Raw genomic sequence first — 16,216 nt, forward strand, 5'->3', positions numbered from 1 at the left:
TCTTCGTTAAACTCATTCTCAGTAACATCGAACCATTGGGTCAGTACTTTTGGTTTCTTGCTGGTTTTTTGTACTTTTGAATAAAAGTTGTGGGTAGGTTTTGGAATCAAGTTTTGTATGATCTCCAAATTCATATTGTATGTTAAGAATCATGCAAAAATGGTATGGATAAAAGAAGGAAGAGGGTGGAATGGAAAACTAGTGCTTTGGAGAGTTGGTTAGAAACTTCCATCACTCTTTTCACTTTTGTTTTGGTTAAATTTATGGGTTGGTTTAAAGACAAAAAGTGAAATTAGAAAGGGGAACCAAATTTTTTTTTTTTTTCCCTTGTAATTAATAAAGCAAAGTTGTACCATTTCCCCTTTAGATGGCTTTTATTTTTGCCTAACATATACAAATTAACCAAATTTTGTCCACTAAATTAGAGAGAGAGTGAAGTCATGACCTTTTTACAAAGCACCCACTAATTATGTTTATGCTAATGTTATTGTCTATATAATTTTTTCCTAAAAAACACTTTTTGTTAAGTTAAAAAGAAGGCCCCTTTATTTCGTAGATTTAATATACTTTTAGAGTTCTTTTTAGGGGGTGTTTGTCTAAGCTTATAAGCTCTAAAATTAAGCTGATTTATTTGTTTTTAACTTTTTTGAACTTATAAATTGAGCTTATAAGCCAAAAAAAATAAGTTAGAGGGAGATACTTTTTTTTTTGGCTTATAAACACTCTGCTTATAAGCTAGTTTGACCAAGTATATTACCACATTATCCTTATTTAATTTTAAAATTCCATAGTATATCATTGTTTAATATAATACATTTTTTAGTTATTTTATAATAAAATATACTTATAAGCCACATTTTACCAAACACATCAACTACTTATCAGTCACTTATAAGTACTTTAACCAAACACGTAATCACTTAAAATTTTAAATGTTTATAAGCTAAAATTAGTATAAGCACTTAATAAAGCAAAGTTGCACCATTTCCCCTTTAAATGGCTTTTATTATTTGCCTAACATATACAAATTAATAGATTAGGCATACCAATTTTTGTCCACTAAATTATAGAGAGAGTAAAGTCATGACCTTTTTACAAAGCACCCACTAAATTAAAAAAAAACAAGGCCCCCTTTATTTCGTAGATTTAATATACTTTTAGGGTTCTTTTAATATTGTGAAAAATGTAGTTATATACTTATATGTCACAAAACATTTTCATTACTTTTTAGAAAAAAAATAAAAATAAATAAAGCCCATGATAATATGCTTTTTCTAGAGAAATGAATACTATGAAAGTAGGAGTAAAGTAGCCTTTTCACACCATCATTTATGGTAAGTTGACAAAATTTATTAATTTAGATGATATTTAACTAATTTTAGAGAATTTTCATGGGGAGATTCATAAAAGATTTGATAATTATCATTTAAATGACGATTTCGATAATATCTAAGACAATTTCAGTAACACTTAAGACATTGAATAAATTTTGTAAATTTGATAATTAATGTCATATCGACAAATTTCGATAATCTTTAAGATGATAAATAATTTTTATCCATTATATGAAACATACATATCTAACATGTTTTTAATTTTAATTATTAATTATCTAATTAGCAGAAAAAGTTTAACAAGTTCCTTAATATGAAGGGTAATCTACATCCACCAATCTCTCTCATACAAAGCAAAATTTTATGGAGTAATGTTGAAAACGTAAACTTTCAATTTAACCCAATTTTCTTTTTGTTTTATTTTATTTTATTTTATTTCCTCTTCTTCTTCTCAACTTTGAATTCCAAAGCCCATAATAGTAGACAGAACAGACCCTTCAACTGAAGAAAATCTTTCAATATGTATATCTCTCTCTTAACGGTCCTCAGAATTTCCAGGGATTGAAGCAACCAAAAAATTAGCTCAAAACTCAGTAGCTCACATGTGCTTTTCTCCCCTTAATTTTTGGCTCAGAAATTCTTTCTCTGTCTCCTTAATTAGGTTAGACTTCAACTTCTGATGTTAATCTTTGAATTTTTGGCATATTTTCTGAGTTTTTAACTGGTGGAAAGTCCATTCTTGCATGCAATTTTCAACGTTAAAATTATCGTTCTCATGAACTCGTGTTTCCTGCTCTGTTTTTGCTTCAGAATGAATAAACTCTTTCTTGGGTTAAATTGGTGGCTTCTTTGAGGATTTTTGTTGCGAAATAAGCATCTGGGTTTGGTTAATATGGTTTCTGTTGATGGATTTCTCTATCAGAAATTGTTTCTCTTTAATGGCTTTTTCTGGGTCTCTGTCTCCTCTCTGTTTCTTACAGTGTTTGCTCTCTTCTACAAGTTCTATTTCAGGTATTTATCTATTAAAGTTGTTTTATTCTGAAGTTATATTGGTCAAAAGTTTTTAAATTTTTTATCAGTTTGGTTTCAATTTTTTTTGCAGAGGTGAGAGAGTTGCAAGTTCTGAAGAAAAAACTTCAAATTGCTTGGCGGTTTCTCTTCATGAAAGCAATCAAGTTGATTCTAGTCTTCTAAAGTCAGAATCTGAAATTGAAGAAACAAAATCTGATTCTATTGAATTTAAGGATGTAGAGAATGATGAAGAGGAGACTCCAAACTACTTTCTCAATTTCAAGTTTCAATCTTTGGAAGAATTCTGTGAAAGTAATAAAGAAAATTGGGACTTAGTTCCATCTACAAGCACTAGTAAGTATGAGTTCAAGTCTGAGAATTATTTAAGTGGGTTCATTGAGGAACCAAAAGACGCGAGCTTTACTATAAAAGAGCTGTATGCTGATTCAATGACTGTTCCTTCTGGTAATCAAGAGATTATTTCTGATAATTTTTTGTCGGAGAGTGATTTTATGGATCAAAATTTGGGAGAAGAAACTGTTCATGAAGAAGGAGAGGTTGCAGAGAAGCTTGAAGTGGCAACATTGATCGATGAGGAGAAACAGAAGCCAAATAATGAAGATGGTTCAGGCGATGTTGAGTTTCTTTCAGAAAAGGACTTGGTAGTTTCGGATTCTGATGCGGATTCGATGACTTCAAGCAATGGTTTATCAGTTGTGAGTCAATTTATTGGCTCAACTAGTGATGGTTTTTTGTCTGATAAAAATTTTGAAGAGGAGTTTGAGTTTAGTATCATAAGGGGCATTGAGAGGGATTTGGAAGACTTGCATTTGCAGAAATTTAAAGATGACGCCGCTGATGATGCTGATGATGAAGATGATGAAGATAGTGATATAATGGAGGAGCTTAAAAAACTAGAAGAGTCTGATGATGTAAAGAATTCAAGCACTCAAGGCTCAGAAATGCTGTGTGGGAAAGATTTTCATGACGAAAAGGATGCGAAGAATCGAGAATTTGGTGGCGAAAAGAATCAAGCAACGAGTAGTTCGAATGAATCTAATAAGTCCAGTTTGCAGAATTCATCTGCTTCTGTGGATTCTGAGGATTCAAACGGACTTGAAACATTGTGGGAGCACCAAGATTTGATTGAGCAGCTCAAGATGGAGCTTAAAAAGGTCAGGGCCATAGGGCTACCCACTATCCTAGAAGAGTCCGAGTCTCCGAAAATAATGGAAGATTTGAAGCCTTGGAAGATTGATGAGAAGTTCCAGCATGAAGATACAATGGGTGAGCTTCACAAATTCTACAGGAGTTACAGAGAACGGATGCGTAAATTTGACATCTTGAATTACCAGAAGATGTATGCAATAGGTCAGTTACTTGTTGCACAATCCTTATTGTTCAAAAACTTAATTTCTGCATCAATAGAGTTGTTCATTAACTGTTTTAAAGATCAATTGTGTAGATAAAATTTTATCCAAAATCATTAAGAAATCTTCTCACTGAGCTCATGCATGCAAATCAATTGTTATTATGAATAACACTACCTAACTTCTATGTTCTTTACACGTTAGTTGGGTCAGCATTCAGCAGAAGTACTAGATTTTGAGTAATAATTAATTTTTATATGATTTTTGACATTTTTGTTGGGAGAGGTGAGGGGTCAAAAGAAGTAAAGAACTTCTGTACAATGATGAAATGCATAAACTATGTTTATACAAGCCTTTAAATTTTAATCATGAGTATGCTTTTTGTTATAAAGCTGTTTAGAATATTTTAGTTTTGTGTTAATTAGATCTAAGTTCTGACCCATTTTGCCGTAAGGGCCACCGTCAAAAACTGAGGTGGTTGAAGGTCCATATCCGTTCTCCAAATGCCATCCCACCAACTTTAATTTTCAAGTTGGCCCTCCACCAAATTATTTAACTTAATTTATTCTGGAAATGCTTTACCTAAATCTTGCTTTTAGTGCTTCACTGATAGTTTTTTTAAGCTTATTTTATCTATGATTGAGGAATATGGTGAGCAATTTGATGATGTACTTTTATTTGCTTTTTGTAAATTTTTTAGGCTTTCTCCAATCAAAGGACCCTCTTGAATCAATTTCGAGCCTCCAATCATCAGCTCCAGGAGTGTCATCGCTCCTCTCGCAGAATTTCCTCATGGGAAAGCGCAAAAAGTCCGAATCTGACCCGATGAAGAAGTTTATTAGAGAGTTGCATAGTGATCTAGAAGTGGTTTATGTTGGACAATTGTGCCTCTCTTGGGAAATCCTTCACTGGCAATATGAAAAGTCCCTGGAGTTATGGGAATCTGACCCTTACGGTATACGCAGATACAACGAAGTTGCTGGTGAACTTCAGCAGTTTCAAGTGTTAATGCAAAGATTCATAGAAAATGAACCCTTTGAAGGACCCAGTGTGCAGAATTATATCAAGAATCGATGCGTTCTGCGTAATCTTCTTCAGGTTCCAGTAATAAGAGGTAAAAATAAACAAAAAAAACTAAGTGGGGCCTTGGACATCAACAACTCAGTGGGTGCACATTTCTTAATTTAGCAGCTAAAAACATTGACTAACAAAAGCTAATTCATTCATATTGCAGAGGACAGCAAGAAGGATAAGAAGGCAAAAATGAAAAGGAAAGACGAGTATGCAATCACAAGTGATATGCTGGTAGAGACCATGGAAGAATCAATAAGAATATTTTGGCGATTAGTCCGAGCCGATAAAGATGCAAATGTTCTAACACCAAAGATTAGAAGAAGCACACAGGTTGAGCCACAAGAAACCTTAGACTTGGAGCTTTTATCAGAGGTCAGAACTAGTCTTCAAAAGGTAATCCTTTTCCCTTATAAAATAAAATAGTGAACTACATACCATTTATAAAATGGTATATGATTTGTTTAAGTTCATTTTGGAATGCAGAAGGAAAAGAAGCTTAAAGACATATTGAGAAGTGGGAACTGCATATTGAGAAAATTTCAGAAGCAACAAGATAGTTCAGATCAAGTTCTTTACTTCTTCTCTCAAGTTGACATGAAACTAGTGGCAAGAGTCTTGAATATGTCGAAAATAACGACGGATCAACTGTTATGGTGTCGAAATAAACTGAGCAAGATTAATTTTATTAGTAGGAAGATACAAGTAGAACCGTCGTTTTTGCTTTTTCCTTGTTAGTAGCTCTTTCATTGTAAATTCATCATATATCTAAAGAAAGAAATGTTTTCAGTCCTCCTGTACAAGAGTTAATAGTGAATTAAATTATAAATTAAAAAATGAAGTGTCAAGAATGGGATTCGAACCCATGCCCTTTCGGACCAGTACCTGAAACTGGCGCCTTAGACCAACTCGGCCATCTTGACTGTGTGGTTGAAAGGAGTAGAAAAGCTTACAAAAACACTCGAGAGATAGTAAAATGTTAAATTCCCCACAATGTTTTGAAAAGTATTCATTTTAACCCCTTAAAATTAATTTTTGAGATTATTATTTACCCTAAAAGAATATAGTAATACTACACTAACAAACCATTTTCACTAACTTTCTCTCACGAAACGCAACATGTTAACTCGCAATTAGTCAGTTTGCACTTTGTAATAGATCTTACCTACCCAACGATGAGTCTCATTTGATCAAATGCGAACTAACTAATTATGAGCTGTTATGTCGCGTTTGTGAAAAAAAATTGTGAGAAATGTTGGTCAACATATCTTTATTTAAAAGAATATCAAAACCTGCAAATAAGAGTACGTAATACTTTTTTAAAATTGAAGCGTTTTATATTTCACTATCTAGTTAGATAATAATACCTTGTTAACTTTTTAAAGATTATATCTATTAAATTTGCTAAAATGTTTCTAATATCATAGACTATAGCGTTTATATTTAACCTAATATATATATATATATATATATTTTTTTTTTCCTAAAATGTTTCTAATACTATAAATTATAGTGTGTATATCTAACCTAAATTTTTTTTCTCGAAGATAAGATCCTTTGGATATAGTTAATCCCAATGATTAAAGAGTTTGTCATCCGACCACAAAGGAAGAGGTTAACATAAAATTTATAATGTATAATATTAAATTACAACAAAATATGATTTATACATACTACAAATATAATACTTTACATTTCACCATACTAAATACATCCCTAGAAATTCAAAATTAAGCAAAATAATAATGATAATTATAATAATGTACAATTTAAATAACAATATTCCACGAAACCACTTTCCCCAAAGGCCCAAATAGCAAAATATACTTAAGTTAGTCTAAACCGTTCATTAACACAACTCAGAGTCACAGCCGTTAGATCTAGGGTTTAATAACCCTCAAACCCACATATATAAAACCTACTCTCCTTCATCATCCTGCCTCCCCAACTGAAAACCCTAAAAGGAAAAATAAAAAAGATACCCAAAAATGGTTCAGCGATTGACATATCGTACTCGGCATAGTTATGCCACCAAATCGAACCAGCACCGGGTCGTCAAAACCCCTGGTAATGTTCTTTAAAGTCACTTTTTTATCTGTTTAGTTTAGTTTATATCAGAAACTTTTTTGTGGGTGTGCTTTATATTTTAGTTTAGTGAGGAAAGTTTATGTGGTTATGTTTTATATGTTAGTTTATATGGTAAACTTAATGTGGGCATATTTTATGTGACATTTAATTGGTGAAAATTTTATATGGATATGTTTTATCTCTTAGTATCTGAGACTGAATTTTTTACGGATACCATTTTATTGGGGAGAATTTTATGTGGGTGCATTTTTTATGTTTGTGTAAGTATTAAAAAATGTCGTTTGATGTTGATTGAAGGTGGGAAATTGGTGTATCAGACCACGAAGAAGAGAGCAAGCGGACCCAAGTGTCCTGTTACTGGCAAGAGAATTCAGGGAGTATGTGTTTATAGAAGTTTTATATTGTTGTTTGTAGTTTGAATGATGATTGCTATGCCTACTATATGTTTGTTTTAAATCTTGAGAGTTATGATCAAATCGGTTTTTGGGGTTTCTTTTTTTCTTTTTGGGATCAATGTATGAGTGTAATTATGATATTTGCAAGGTTTAATTATGTAAATTGTGTCTAGTTTGGTTAAGATCAATGATTTCAAATTAGCTTAGTTGATTCGGAAAAAAACATTGATATGAAAAATCTACTATACTAGGAAGTTATGGTTCTAGGTGCTTTAGAATCTTTGGATAAGTATTAAAATTTTTTTATTCGAATAAAATATTTTTTCACATATAAGAGAATTTTCTGTACTTATATGTAGGAGCACTTTGTGCATCATAGATTTATGGTAGTTATGGGCATTTTTTTTTTTTGCTACAATGCGTTTACTGTTTCACATTGGTTACTTATTTAGGTTTTAGACGAAGGACTCTTGGTGGTCATAATCTCTATCTCAGTGTTTATGGGTCTAGCAAGTAATTGAGCAATGTAAAAGTATTGGGGGGAGTTATCTATAAGTATATGTAGTGGAATTTGTATTTATGATTGTCTATGTTTTCCTTTGCACTGTGACTTGTCCAAAGTAATTTCTGAATAATGATATTCTTTTTTTATTTGTATCTGAATATTGCTCCAGAACTATGCACCTTAATAATTTTTGCTGTTTTAAGTGATAAACAAAAGTGTGTAGATTGATCACAGTAGTTAGCATTTTAAGCTTAAGCTGAAGATTTGTGGTACACATCTTGTCTTGAATATTTCACACGATGCTGCCAGAGTTAATTTTGGTAGTGAACATTTTGTTAACTTATTGTCTTAAAATTTACCAATTTAAGCCTTAGATTGTGTTTTCTATCTTTGATGATGAAAAGCCCTGATAACTGGTCCACTGTTGCTCAACTATCCCAGGAAATGTACTTTTGACAGTTTTTCCAATGATTGACATAATTCTATTTTGCAGATCCCTCACTTGAGACCTACTGAGTACAAGAGGTCAAGATTGGCTAGGACCCGCAGGACCGTGAATCGTCCTTATGGTGGCGTATTGTCTGGAGCTGCTGTTAGGGAGAGGTACTGCTGTGAATACTTAAGTTTTGAGTATTTATTGTTTTCTATCCACTGGTCAAATGTGATAAATAGCAAATTTAATTGATTTCTCTTTCCTGTTGGAAACATTTGATAGGATAATTCGAGCTTTCTTGGTGGAAGAGCAAAAGATTGTCAAGAAGGTTTTGAAGATCCAGAAAGCAAAGGAAAAGCAAGCTTCAAGGAGCTAGAAAGTGGGAGGGTGAAAGCAAAACATTTTGGATTTTAAGAAATGAATGAGAGAAATTTTGGTGTGAGATTATGATGACAATGCTACGAGTTTGTATCAAACCTTAATGTTCTAGTTTTTAGTTTGTTTGATATTGAGATTACTTGCCAGGTTCTCGGTTTAAAATTTTATATTTGATGTTATGATAGATGGACGCATTATGATTCCTTCTTCAACATTACTTAGTTTGAGATTGTTGGTTAGTTTACTTCCGAATGGTGGGGTTGTTCTTCAAAGGTTTTGAAAACCCTGTTACAACATTCTTCTAGAAATTTTAGCTCACTCTTGGAGATTTTTTTTTTTTTTTTGGGATTGTTTACTTGTTCATTTGGTAATATTTAAAAAAATATCATTAAATAGATGTAAAGGCGCAGTTGAGGACAGGTTTATATTCAGTAATGGGTTCGGATCTGTCGCTCCATCTGGTAAAATTGAACGACAAATAAGTCTATTTTGGAAGTGTCTATAGATAGCCTCCGGAGATTGGGTTGGATGTACTAATATAACACTATTCAACTTTTCATAGAAAATCTATTTTAACAAAATGTCACTTCAATAACCTCTATGTTTATGAGTTTATCAGCTTTACTCTGAAAAAACATTATATCAGAGGGACCTTTAGCATTTCCCAGTATGTATTTGAGTAGTTCCAATTGTGAATAATTTTGGCCAATCTAGTAACAAAAAGTAAATCCATCTATTGCCGATATGTGAAAAGGTATCTGAACAGCAAATTCATTCAACAGCTTAACCCTCTTCAAGTTTACAACACGATTTCATTGTTTCATAGATCTGTTAAAAGGGCTGGTACATGGCAAATGGCTAAAAAGGGGACTGCTGTTACAGCAATTTACAATTTTTTTAGTTCATTTTATCTTGATCTTCTGAATTACAAAACAACTTGTAGAATTACCCTAAAATGTATAAATGGAATACATGAAAACTTTACAATAGCATTGCATTGCAAAATAAGATATGTTTCTGATACTTCCAGCTTAGTCACTGATGCTAGAACTAGAGGGCAAGTACTTCTTCTGTATGCTAACTAATTACATTTTAAGTGTAGCAATTGTTTGTGGAATATGTAGTTGACATCTCACTAGGACAGGGTGGTGAATCCCATGGCAAATTCGGCTTCCACGCCTCCGGCAAATTCGGCTTCCAGGCCTCCGGCAAATTCGAAGGCAAACTGAAGGGAAATCCAATTGATCTGATACTTCCCCACTGGCTATTTTCTTGTGTTCCATTTATGTTTCTTCTTGAGCCTGACTCATCTTCTCCAGGAATCATACAACCTTGCATCTCTTGGGGCATACTGATTGAAAATCCCTTTACTTGCTGCTGTGACCCTTCAAAGTCTATATTCTCAGATCCTTTACTAACATCACTGAGTAATGCAGGGTTCAGGAGCATGGAAGAAGCATCAACTGTACACTTGGCAGGACCTGAGATTTCGGGTGGCGAAAACATAAAGTGGTTGGGAATGTCTCCACTGGAAGCTGGAAATAGAGATGGTTTATAGAAGGAAGGATTAAGGGGTTTATATGAGGGAATGTCGAACGCAGAGAAACTCGCAGAAGTGGCTTGTTGTAAGTCAGTATTTCCAGATAATTGAATGACTGAACCGATTTCGGTTGTGCAGGAAACATTCTCTGGACTCAAATGAGTGCAGTGTGGTCCTTGGTTTAGTATATCTGATGCTGTATTTTCTGGTAATGTTGAGACCCAAGAGTGAGACAGAGCTCTCTGCGCCATGGTATTCGCTTTCTTGAATATCCTACAGATTGCCCAGGCATCCTGTAGTCCAAAGCCAAGTCTATGATGTTAGCAAATACTAATCCAAATAGTAGAACACTATGCAAAATATAATCAAGTTGAGTATCATTACATTTGCAGGAATGTTTTTGTCCAAGGGCTTCTTCGGTGGCGCTGAATCTACTAGAGAAGGAAGGCGAAACTCGTGCATCATCCAGTCAGTTTTGATCCCTTTGGCAGCTCTACCTCTATAAAACACTAAAGACTTCTTCAAGCCAATACATTTAATGCCATCAGAGGAGTAAATAGGCCTATCAGTTCCTGTCGCCTTCCAAAATCCAGCTCCTGTAACCCGGTTAGGCCTCGCGCTGTTTCTGTATTTTCGGTCTCTTGGACAGTAGAAATACCATTCTTTCTCCCCAGTACTCGCCAGCTCTTCATGCATAAAAATGAACCAAAAACAACAATCAATCTTCAAGTTTACAAATAACTAAAATTCTTGAAGTTTTGCAGCAAAGATAAACAAACTTACTTGGAAGATCCCAGGGATCATATTTATATATGTCAACTTGTTTGATAAGCTCAATGGGCAGAGATCTCTGCTGAATCTTCCTCTTGAGATAGAATCCAACAAGCTCTTCATCCGTTGGATGGAAGCGAAAACCGGGCAACATAACATCATCAATCTTGTCCATATCATTCTTCTCATCCATATTTCTCTTTGTTTCCAAGCCTTGAAGTCGAACTGAACTTGGAGAAACTAAAAAGGATTAATTATTGCAACAGAAAAGCTCAAGCTGTGAAGCAATTTCTTGAAGTTGAACGCAAAACTAGTTCAAAGAACAAAGTTCACTTAAATCAAAGGACATTATTTGCTTCCTGAAAAGGGGTTTGCCTCCGAAGGTTAGGCCGTCCTTTCAGGATGACAAAGTGAGTATATATAAATAAGGTTAGCTCTATATGTTAAGAAAGAGGTATGTTAATTTGGAACCCAAGTCAATGGCATGGGAGTTGTTAATGGAGCTCAGTTTCAAGTCCTGAACCCCATAATGGAGTAGTTGTTTAAATCCAATTTAAGGATCTCAATAAGACTTGAAAATCAGATGAGTTTTGGGATTTTAAAACCAAAAATTTGGTTTTCACACTTTCTCATGGACACCTCCCCTTTTTATCTTCAAAAAGATCAAGGACGAGATGACAAAGAAGGCTTCCATGTCATAGTATTTTATCAGGATATTAAAATAATGTTTTTATTTTGAATTTGTTTTTTGTGATTTACGTATTAGAGATTTAAATATTAAGTTGCTAGACCAAGTCCCTATACAAAAGGGCTCAAATTTATATTCAAACTATGAGATTCTCTGTAAATTCCCCTGAGATTTTGAAAGAGATAATAAATACATCAATTTTGGTATATCCTTGGATCCAAAAAAGCCATTTCTATTCTATTCTCAGAGCTTCTATTCTCATTCTCATTGCCGAGTATGATAAAATAATTAACTTTGATAATCTATCAAAGGGACCCTCCTGAAAACTTCAGAAATTACATCATGTGACCCTTTAGAATACAACCCCTCACAATCTAAAACAATTCTTCCATGTATCAGTTGCACATACAACCACCTAATAAGGGTGTATGCGTGTCGTACATACGTGCTATGTAGCACATTCTTATTGGATGGTTGAACGTGCGTTGGATGCACCGAAGTATTATTTCACAATTTCTTTTTAAGGTAATTATATAACACATATATCTTGACGGTGTATAGAAATAAACATAATGACTTAAAAGAATTTAGATCGAGAGAAAATCTTAATTCGTATACGAGAAGAATTCATTTTCTAAAATAATATATTTTATCCCGTATGCATCTAGAAAGCTATTGAGTTCTGCATTTTTCCCACTGAATGATCAAGGCAATGTTAGGCAAACAGTTCAGCTGTGGGCTAAATGTGCTTCAAACAAATATACAGGGTGAAAAAATGGACAGTTCACCAAACTGTAATAAGCAAGCAGCTCAACTACTCATTGACTGCTGGTTATGCCATTTCATCTTACATCACAAACTTCAAATTTCTACACCAGAAAAATCCCTAAAATGATTTTCCTATATGGCTAAGTTTAATTTACTAAGTTTTGTTCATTGCTTAGAGTTTGTCAACCATGTCTCCCATTTGGATGGCAGTGACCAAAAAGCAATGAAACATTAATATAAACATTGAAGATTTTGTGGTCAAATGGCCAAATGGGTTAGTCCAAACGAAGTGAAATTCCCCAGAAAATTATATACAACCCTCGTTTGAAACCCCTTCTTGTCTGTTCTTTGGCCTAAACCCTAAGTGGGAAAACGGGTCAAATTCTTGTAACCAAAGCTTTCAATTCTCTTTATGTGTGAACATTAATCTCTTAAAGCATATGATCATATTCCCAATGGAGAAAATCTACATAAAAGTTATTGACTGGTAGCTATTACCAATCTTTCTATTGTTTAAAAAACATCAAGTTGCTGCTCTAATTATGTGTTTCTTTGATTTATATATTGAGCTTGAAATTCTGTGTAAATTGTTTAGCAAGTCTAAGATAGCAAGCAAAACGTCCACATTTCATATTGGGTTAAAGTATTTTTTATTGAAAGGAGATATAATAGCCGCTATTGTACTGTTTATTATATAAAATTGATGTTTTATCAACTGATGTGGCTGATATTTATCAACTGATGTGGCTGATAATGTTCTAACATTATATTACTTTTTAAGGAAGTAAATCTTTTATCACATCAAACATGAAACACCATTGGATGGTCGAGTGGGGTGATAAAAACTCTTAGGTGTATTACTCAAGAGGTCCTGAGTTTGATTCTCCTCGATTGTTAATATAGGTGACTATTAAAAGGTTTATCCGATCGTTAACTTCAAAACCTCAGATGATTAGTTAAGGTATGCGTAAGCTGTGTTCAAATTCACACTAAAAACAGAAAACACCACAAATCATACCATCAAATATTTTATGAAATCTTAAAGTAAATGCAAATAGTTCTTGGCCTCTATGGAGAAAGTAACGTAGTCTTGAGTTTTTTTTTTTTTTTTTTTTTTGGGATCCCTTTAAGATGTTGAAGTTGCGTCTTTAAGTGAAGTTTTTGCACATTGTTAATGTTATCAAAAAGCTCGTTTGATTGATTTGGAATTCATGGCTTTGGTGGTGACATAATCTCATACTTATTGGATATCTTTAAAGGCCAAATAAACTAGATACTAATGAATGTAATAGAGACAACAACAGAAATAAAATATAATAGTAAAACAAAACAAACAGTAAACAAAGAAAATAATATGCGCGATTTACCCTGATTCACCCAATGTGGGCTACGTGCAGCTGAATCAATATTATTGCAATATGCCTCACCTCTCTCGTTTACAATGAATGAATTGCTCTCACCCATAACAAGAGAAAAATATGTTTATATACTAGGTTTAAGAGCTTAAACCTAATTTTACAAGGATTCCTATTCTTAAGCCCAACCCAAAAAGGAATTAGTAACTTAAAAGAAATCCTACAGCGGTTATACATAAAAAAGCCCAAAACCGCCTACGGGCTCGGGGGCGTTGCCTCTGCGACCCCCGCCCGCTCACCGGAGAGCGGGGCACCCGCCCACTGACCGGACAACAGGACCCTCGAATGCGTCTCCGTTATCTATTAATGCTGAAGTAGTCGACAACTCCAACAACTAAAACAAGTGTACGTGCATGTACTCAAATTATGACTTTATATAATCCAAATAATACTCAAAGAATTAGCTATGAAAGAGCAAGTGGCCGTAGTGTTGGACTTTGCTAATTGGCTTGTCGAAGCATCAAACTCAATTCATGCATTAACGAATAACAAATCCAAGGCATTTGAAGTTCATGAACCCAGAAATGCAATAAATTATTTTGAAAAACTGAATGCCTCATAAATAAGTAACTTGAAAACTACTTCTACAAACTTAATTCATCTTCACCAACTTCAAAAAATCATGTTTCTCAGCATAAATTTGGTCATTCTAAGTTTAATTTGGAGTGTTTTTGTGGTAAGTGTTTAATTAATTATCTTTTTTTTTTTTTTTTTTTTTTAATGATGGGGTGTCCTAGTTAATTTGCATGTACTTCAACGAATCCACTGAGATCCTGGAACCACCAACTGGAAAGAGCTCTAATGACTACCCTTATTAGTAACTGTGAGAACTCGAACTTGAGAGATCATGTAAACTTTGATGCTCCTTTGGCCACCCCATTTCTTGACTTAAGTGAGAAGAAGTAATCGAGAAGAAGATAGGGGTCAACAAAAGCAACTCCATTAATAAAATTAATCACATAATCAACTTGTGATTGAAAATCTAACAGTAGTTTAAGGGAAACAATTAACTCATTCTTTCTTTATACTCTAATCATATAAATAATTGTCCATTTTAGTGAAACTTGAGAGTAATCTCTTTGAAAGCAACCTTAATCAATTATCTTATGATTTTTATAATCAAATTTTTAAACATGGTCTGCGCTAAATGATAAGCTACTATTCAGAGTTTTATCTTATAGCAAGACCCAAATGAGGCCAGTTCCAAGTTGCCATCATCAACATAAAAATACTCTTCATGCATCCATCATGGCCTAAGTTTTCACCCTAAATTCCACTAATTAAAACTTATTTTATCACAATTCTGTGTAAAAAATAAAACTACTGGTTGGTTTTGTTATGCGGTAGAGGGTGAGAAGAGGGGTGCAAATCCATTTGAATAGATGTAAATTTGTATTTATATACCACATTTTTTGGAATTGGGTGTCAATATATATATAGAATGTCACTTTGATTGAGAAAGTTTGAGATTCCAATCAAGTGTTTAAGGCTTGTAAGCAAAGAGTTAAAGACAACAAAAGATCAATTAGTTACATGTCACTAAGCGCTAAAACTATTTTATTGATTTATTTTTCTTTTGGTAATCCAAAAATCTGGATTTGCTTTATAAACCCGAGTTCAAAACTGGACTCTCATCGAGTCTCACAATCTTATATTATGTTCATGTATTAATTCAGATTCTAACTCAGAAGTTCTTCAAACTCATTTTGCGAATCAAAGTCAAAACTGGAGTCTATATTCAACCATAGAATCTTATATTATCTTGGGTAAGTATGATCATTTGAAACCTTAAACCCAATAAAATGTTGAAGTGTAAAATGGTTTGTTAGGTGGGGCAAATTGATTGCAAGAATTTATGTAAATAAATTGAGATTAATAGATTGATGGGATCTTGGAGACAGGACAAATGAAATCATTAACAAAATAATGTTATCAAAATTAATAGAATATAGTCTAATACTAAACCAGAATTTTGTTCATACATAAACTCAGTATGTACAGATAATCTTTGTTAAAATAATAAATAAGTTATATGGCATGATAAGAACAAGCAAGTAAAGACATATTTGTAACAATCATCTTAGCATAACTAAATTCCAATGTTCACACTCATTCATGCATCTTTTATTCTCTTTGATTTACACTTTGATTTTGATATAGGAAGCTAACCTAGATTGAGTCCACTAATTTTTTTATCAATTTTCTCCATGAGAATTTTGTCGTAAGCTTTTGTCATTCGAGTCTTAATTAATTAAAGAGTAAACGACTTTTTCCCACCCAAAATGTTCAAAATATCACTTTTCCATTTAAAGTTAATATTCCGTTACTACTAAAAGTCGATTTTGGTAGTGAAAATTCTCCTTGTCACCACCATTTGAACCTCTGGTCTCCTCTCTACAAAACCTCATTCACTCTGACATTTGATTTCTTGCCAATTGCCAACTACTGT

At 33.4% G+C, this 16,216-nt stretch overlaps 3 protein-coding genes and 1 non-coding gene across 4 annotated transcripts; 2 read left to right on the plus strand and 2 right to left on the minus strand.

Annotated features, from left to right (window-relative positions):
• Positions 1 to 1,801: 1,801 nt before the first annotated feature.
• Positions 1,802 to 5,579, plus strand: LOC116112020. Its single transcript, XM_031398187.1, has 6 exons — positions 1,802 to 1,995; positions 2,145 to 2,345; positions 2,437 to 3,716; positions 4,416 to 4,829; positions 4,950 to 5,182; positions 5,273 to 5,579. Exons 2-6 carry the CDS (start codon positions 2,227 to 2,229, stop codon positions 5,522 to 5,524), a joined length of 2,298 nt encoding a protein of 765 aa, XP_031254047.1. The 5' UTR covers positions 1,802 to 1,995; positions 2,145 to 2,226; the 3' UTR covers positions 5,525 to 5,579.
• Positions 5,580 to 5,628: 49 nt separating this feature from the next.
• TRNAL-CAG lies at positions 5,629 to 5,709 on the minus strand. The gene has a single exon. It is a non-coding gene; the product is annotated as a tRNA-Leu (tRNA).
• Positions 5,710 to 6,692: 983 nt separating this feature from the next.
• Positions 6,693 to 8,797, plus strand: LOC116112080 (60S ribosomal protein L34-like). Its single transcript, XM_031398269.1, has 4 exons — positions 6,693 to 6,853; positions 7,172 to 7,251; positions 8,268 to 8,377; positions 8,490 to 8,797. Exons 1-4 carry the CDS (start codon positions 6,775 to 6,777, stop codon positions 8,581 to 8,583), a joined length of 363 nt encoding a protein of 120 aa, XP_031254129.1. The 5' UTR covers positions 6,693 to 6,774; the 3' UTR covers positions 8,584 to 8,797.
• A 578-nt stretch (positions 8,798 to 9,375) lies between these two features.
• On the minus strand, positions 9,376 to 11,495 carry LOC116112178 (protein FEZ-like). The gene is made up of 3 exons (XM_031398353.1): positions 10,909 to 11,495; positions 10,510 to 10,811; positions 9,376 to 10,418 (listed from the first exon to the last, which is right to left on the minus strand). Exons 1-3 carry the CDS (start codon positions 11,087 to 11,089, stop codon positions 9,678 to 9,680), a joined length of 1,224 nt encoding a protein of 407 aa, XP_031254213.1. The 5' UTR covers positions 11,090 to 11,495; the 3' UTR covers positions 9,376 to 9,677.
• Positions 11,496 to 16,216: the final 4,721 nt, after the last annotated feature.

The sequence above is a fragment of the Pistacia vera genome, unplaced genomic scaffold, assembly GCF_008641045.1.
Source record: "Pistacia vera cultivar Batoury unplaced genomic scaffold, PisVer_v2 Contig656, whole genome shotgun sequence".
Classification (NCBI taxonomy): domain Eukaryota; kingdom Viridiplantae; phylum Streptophyta; class Magnoliopsida; order Sapindales; family Anacardiaceae; genus Pistacia; species Pistacia vera.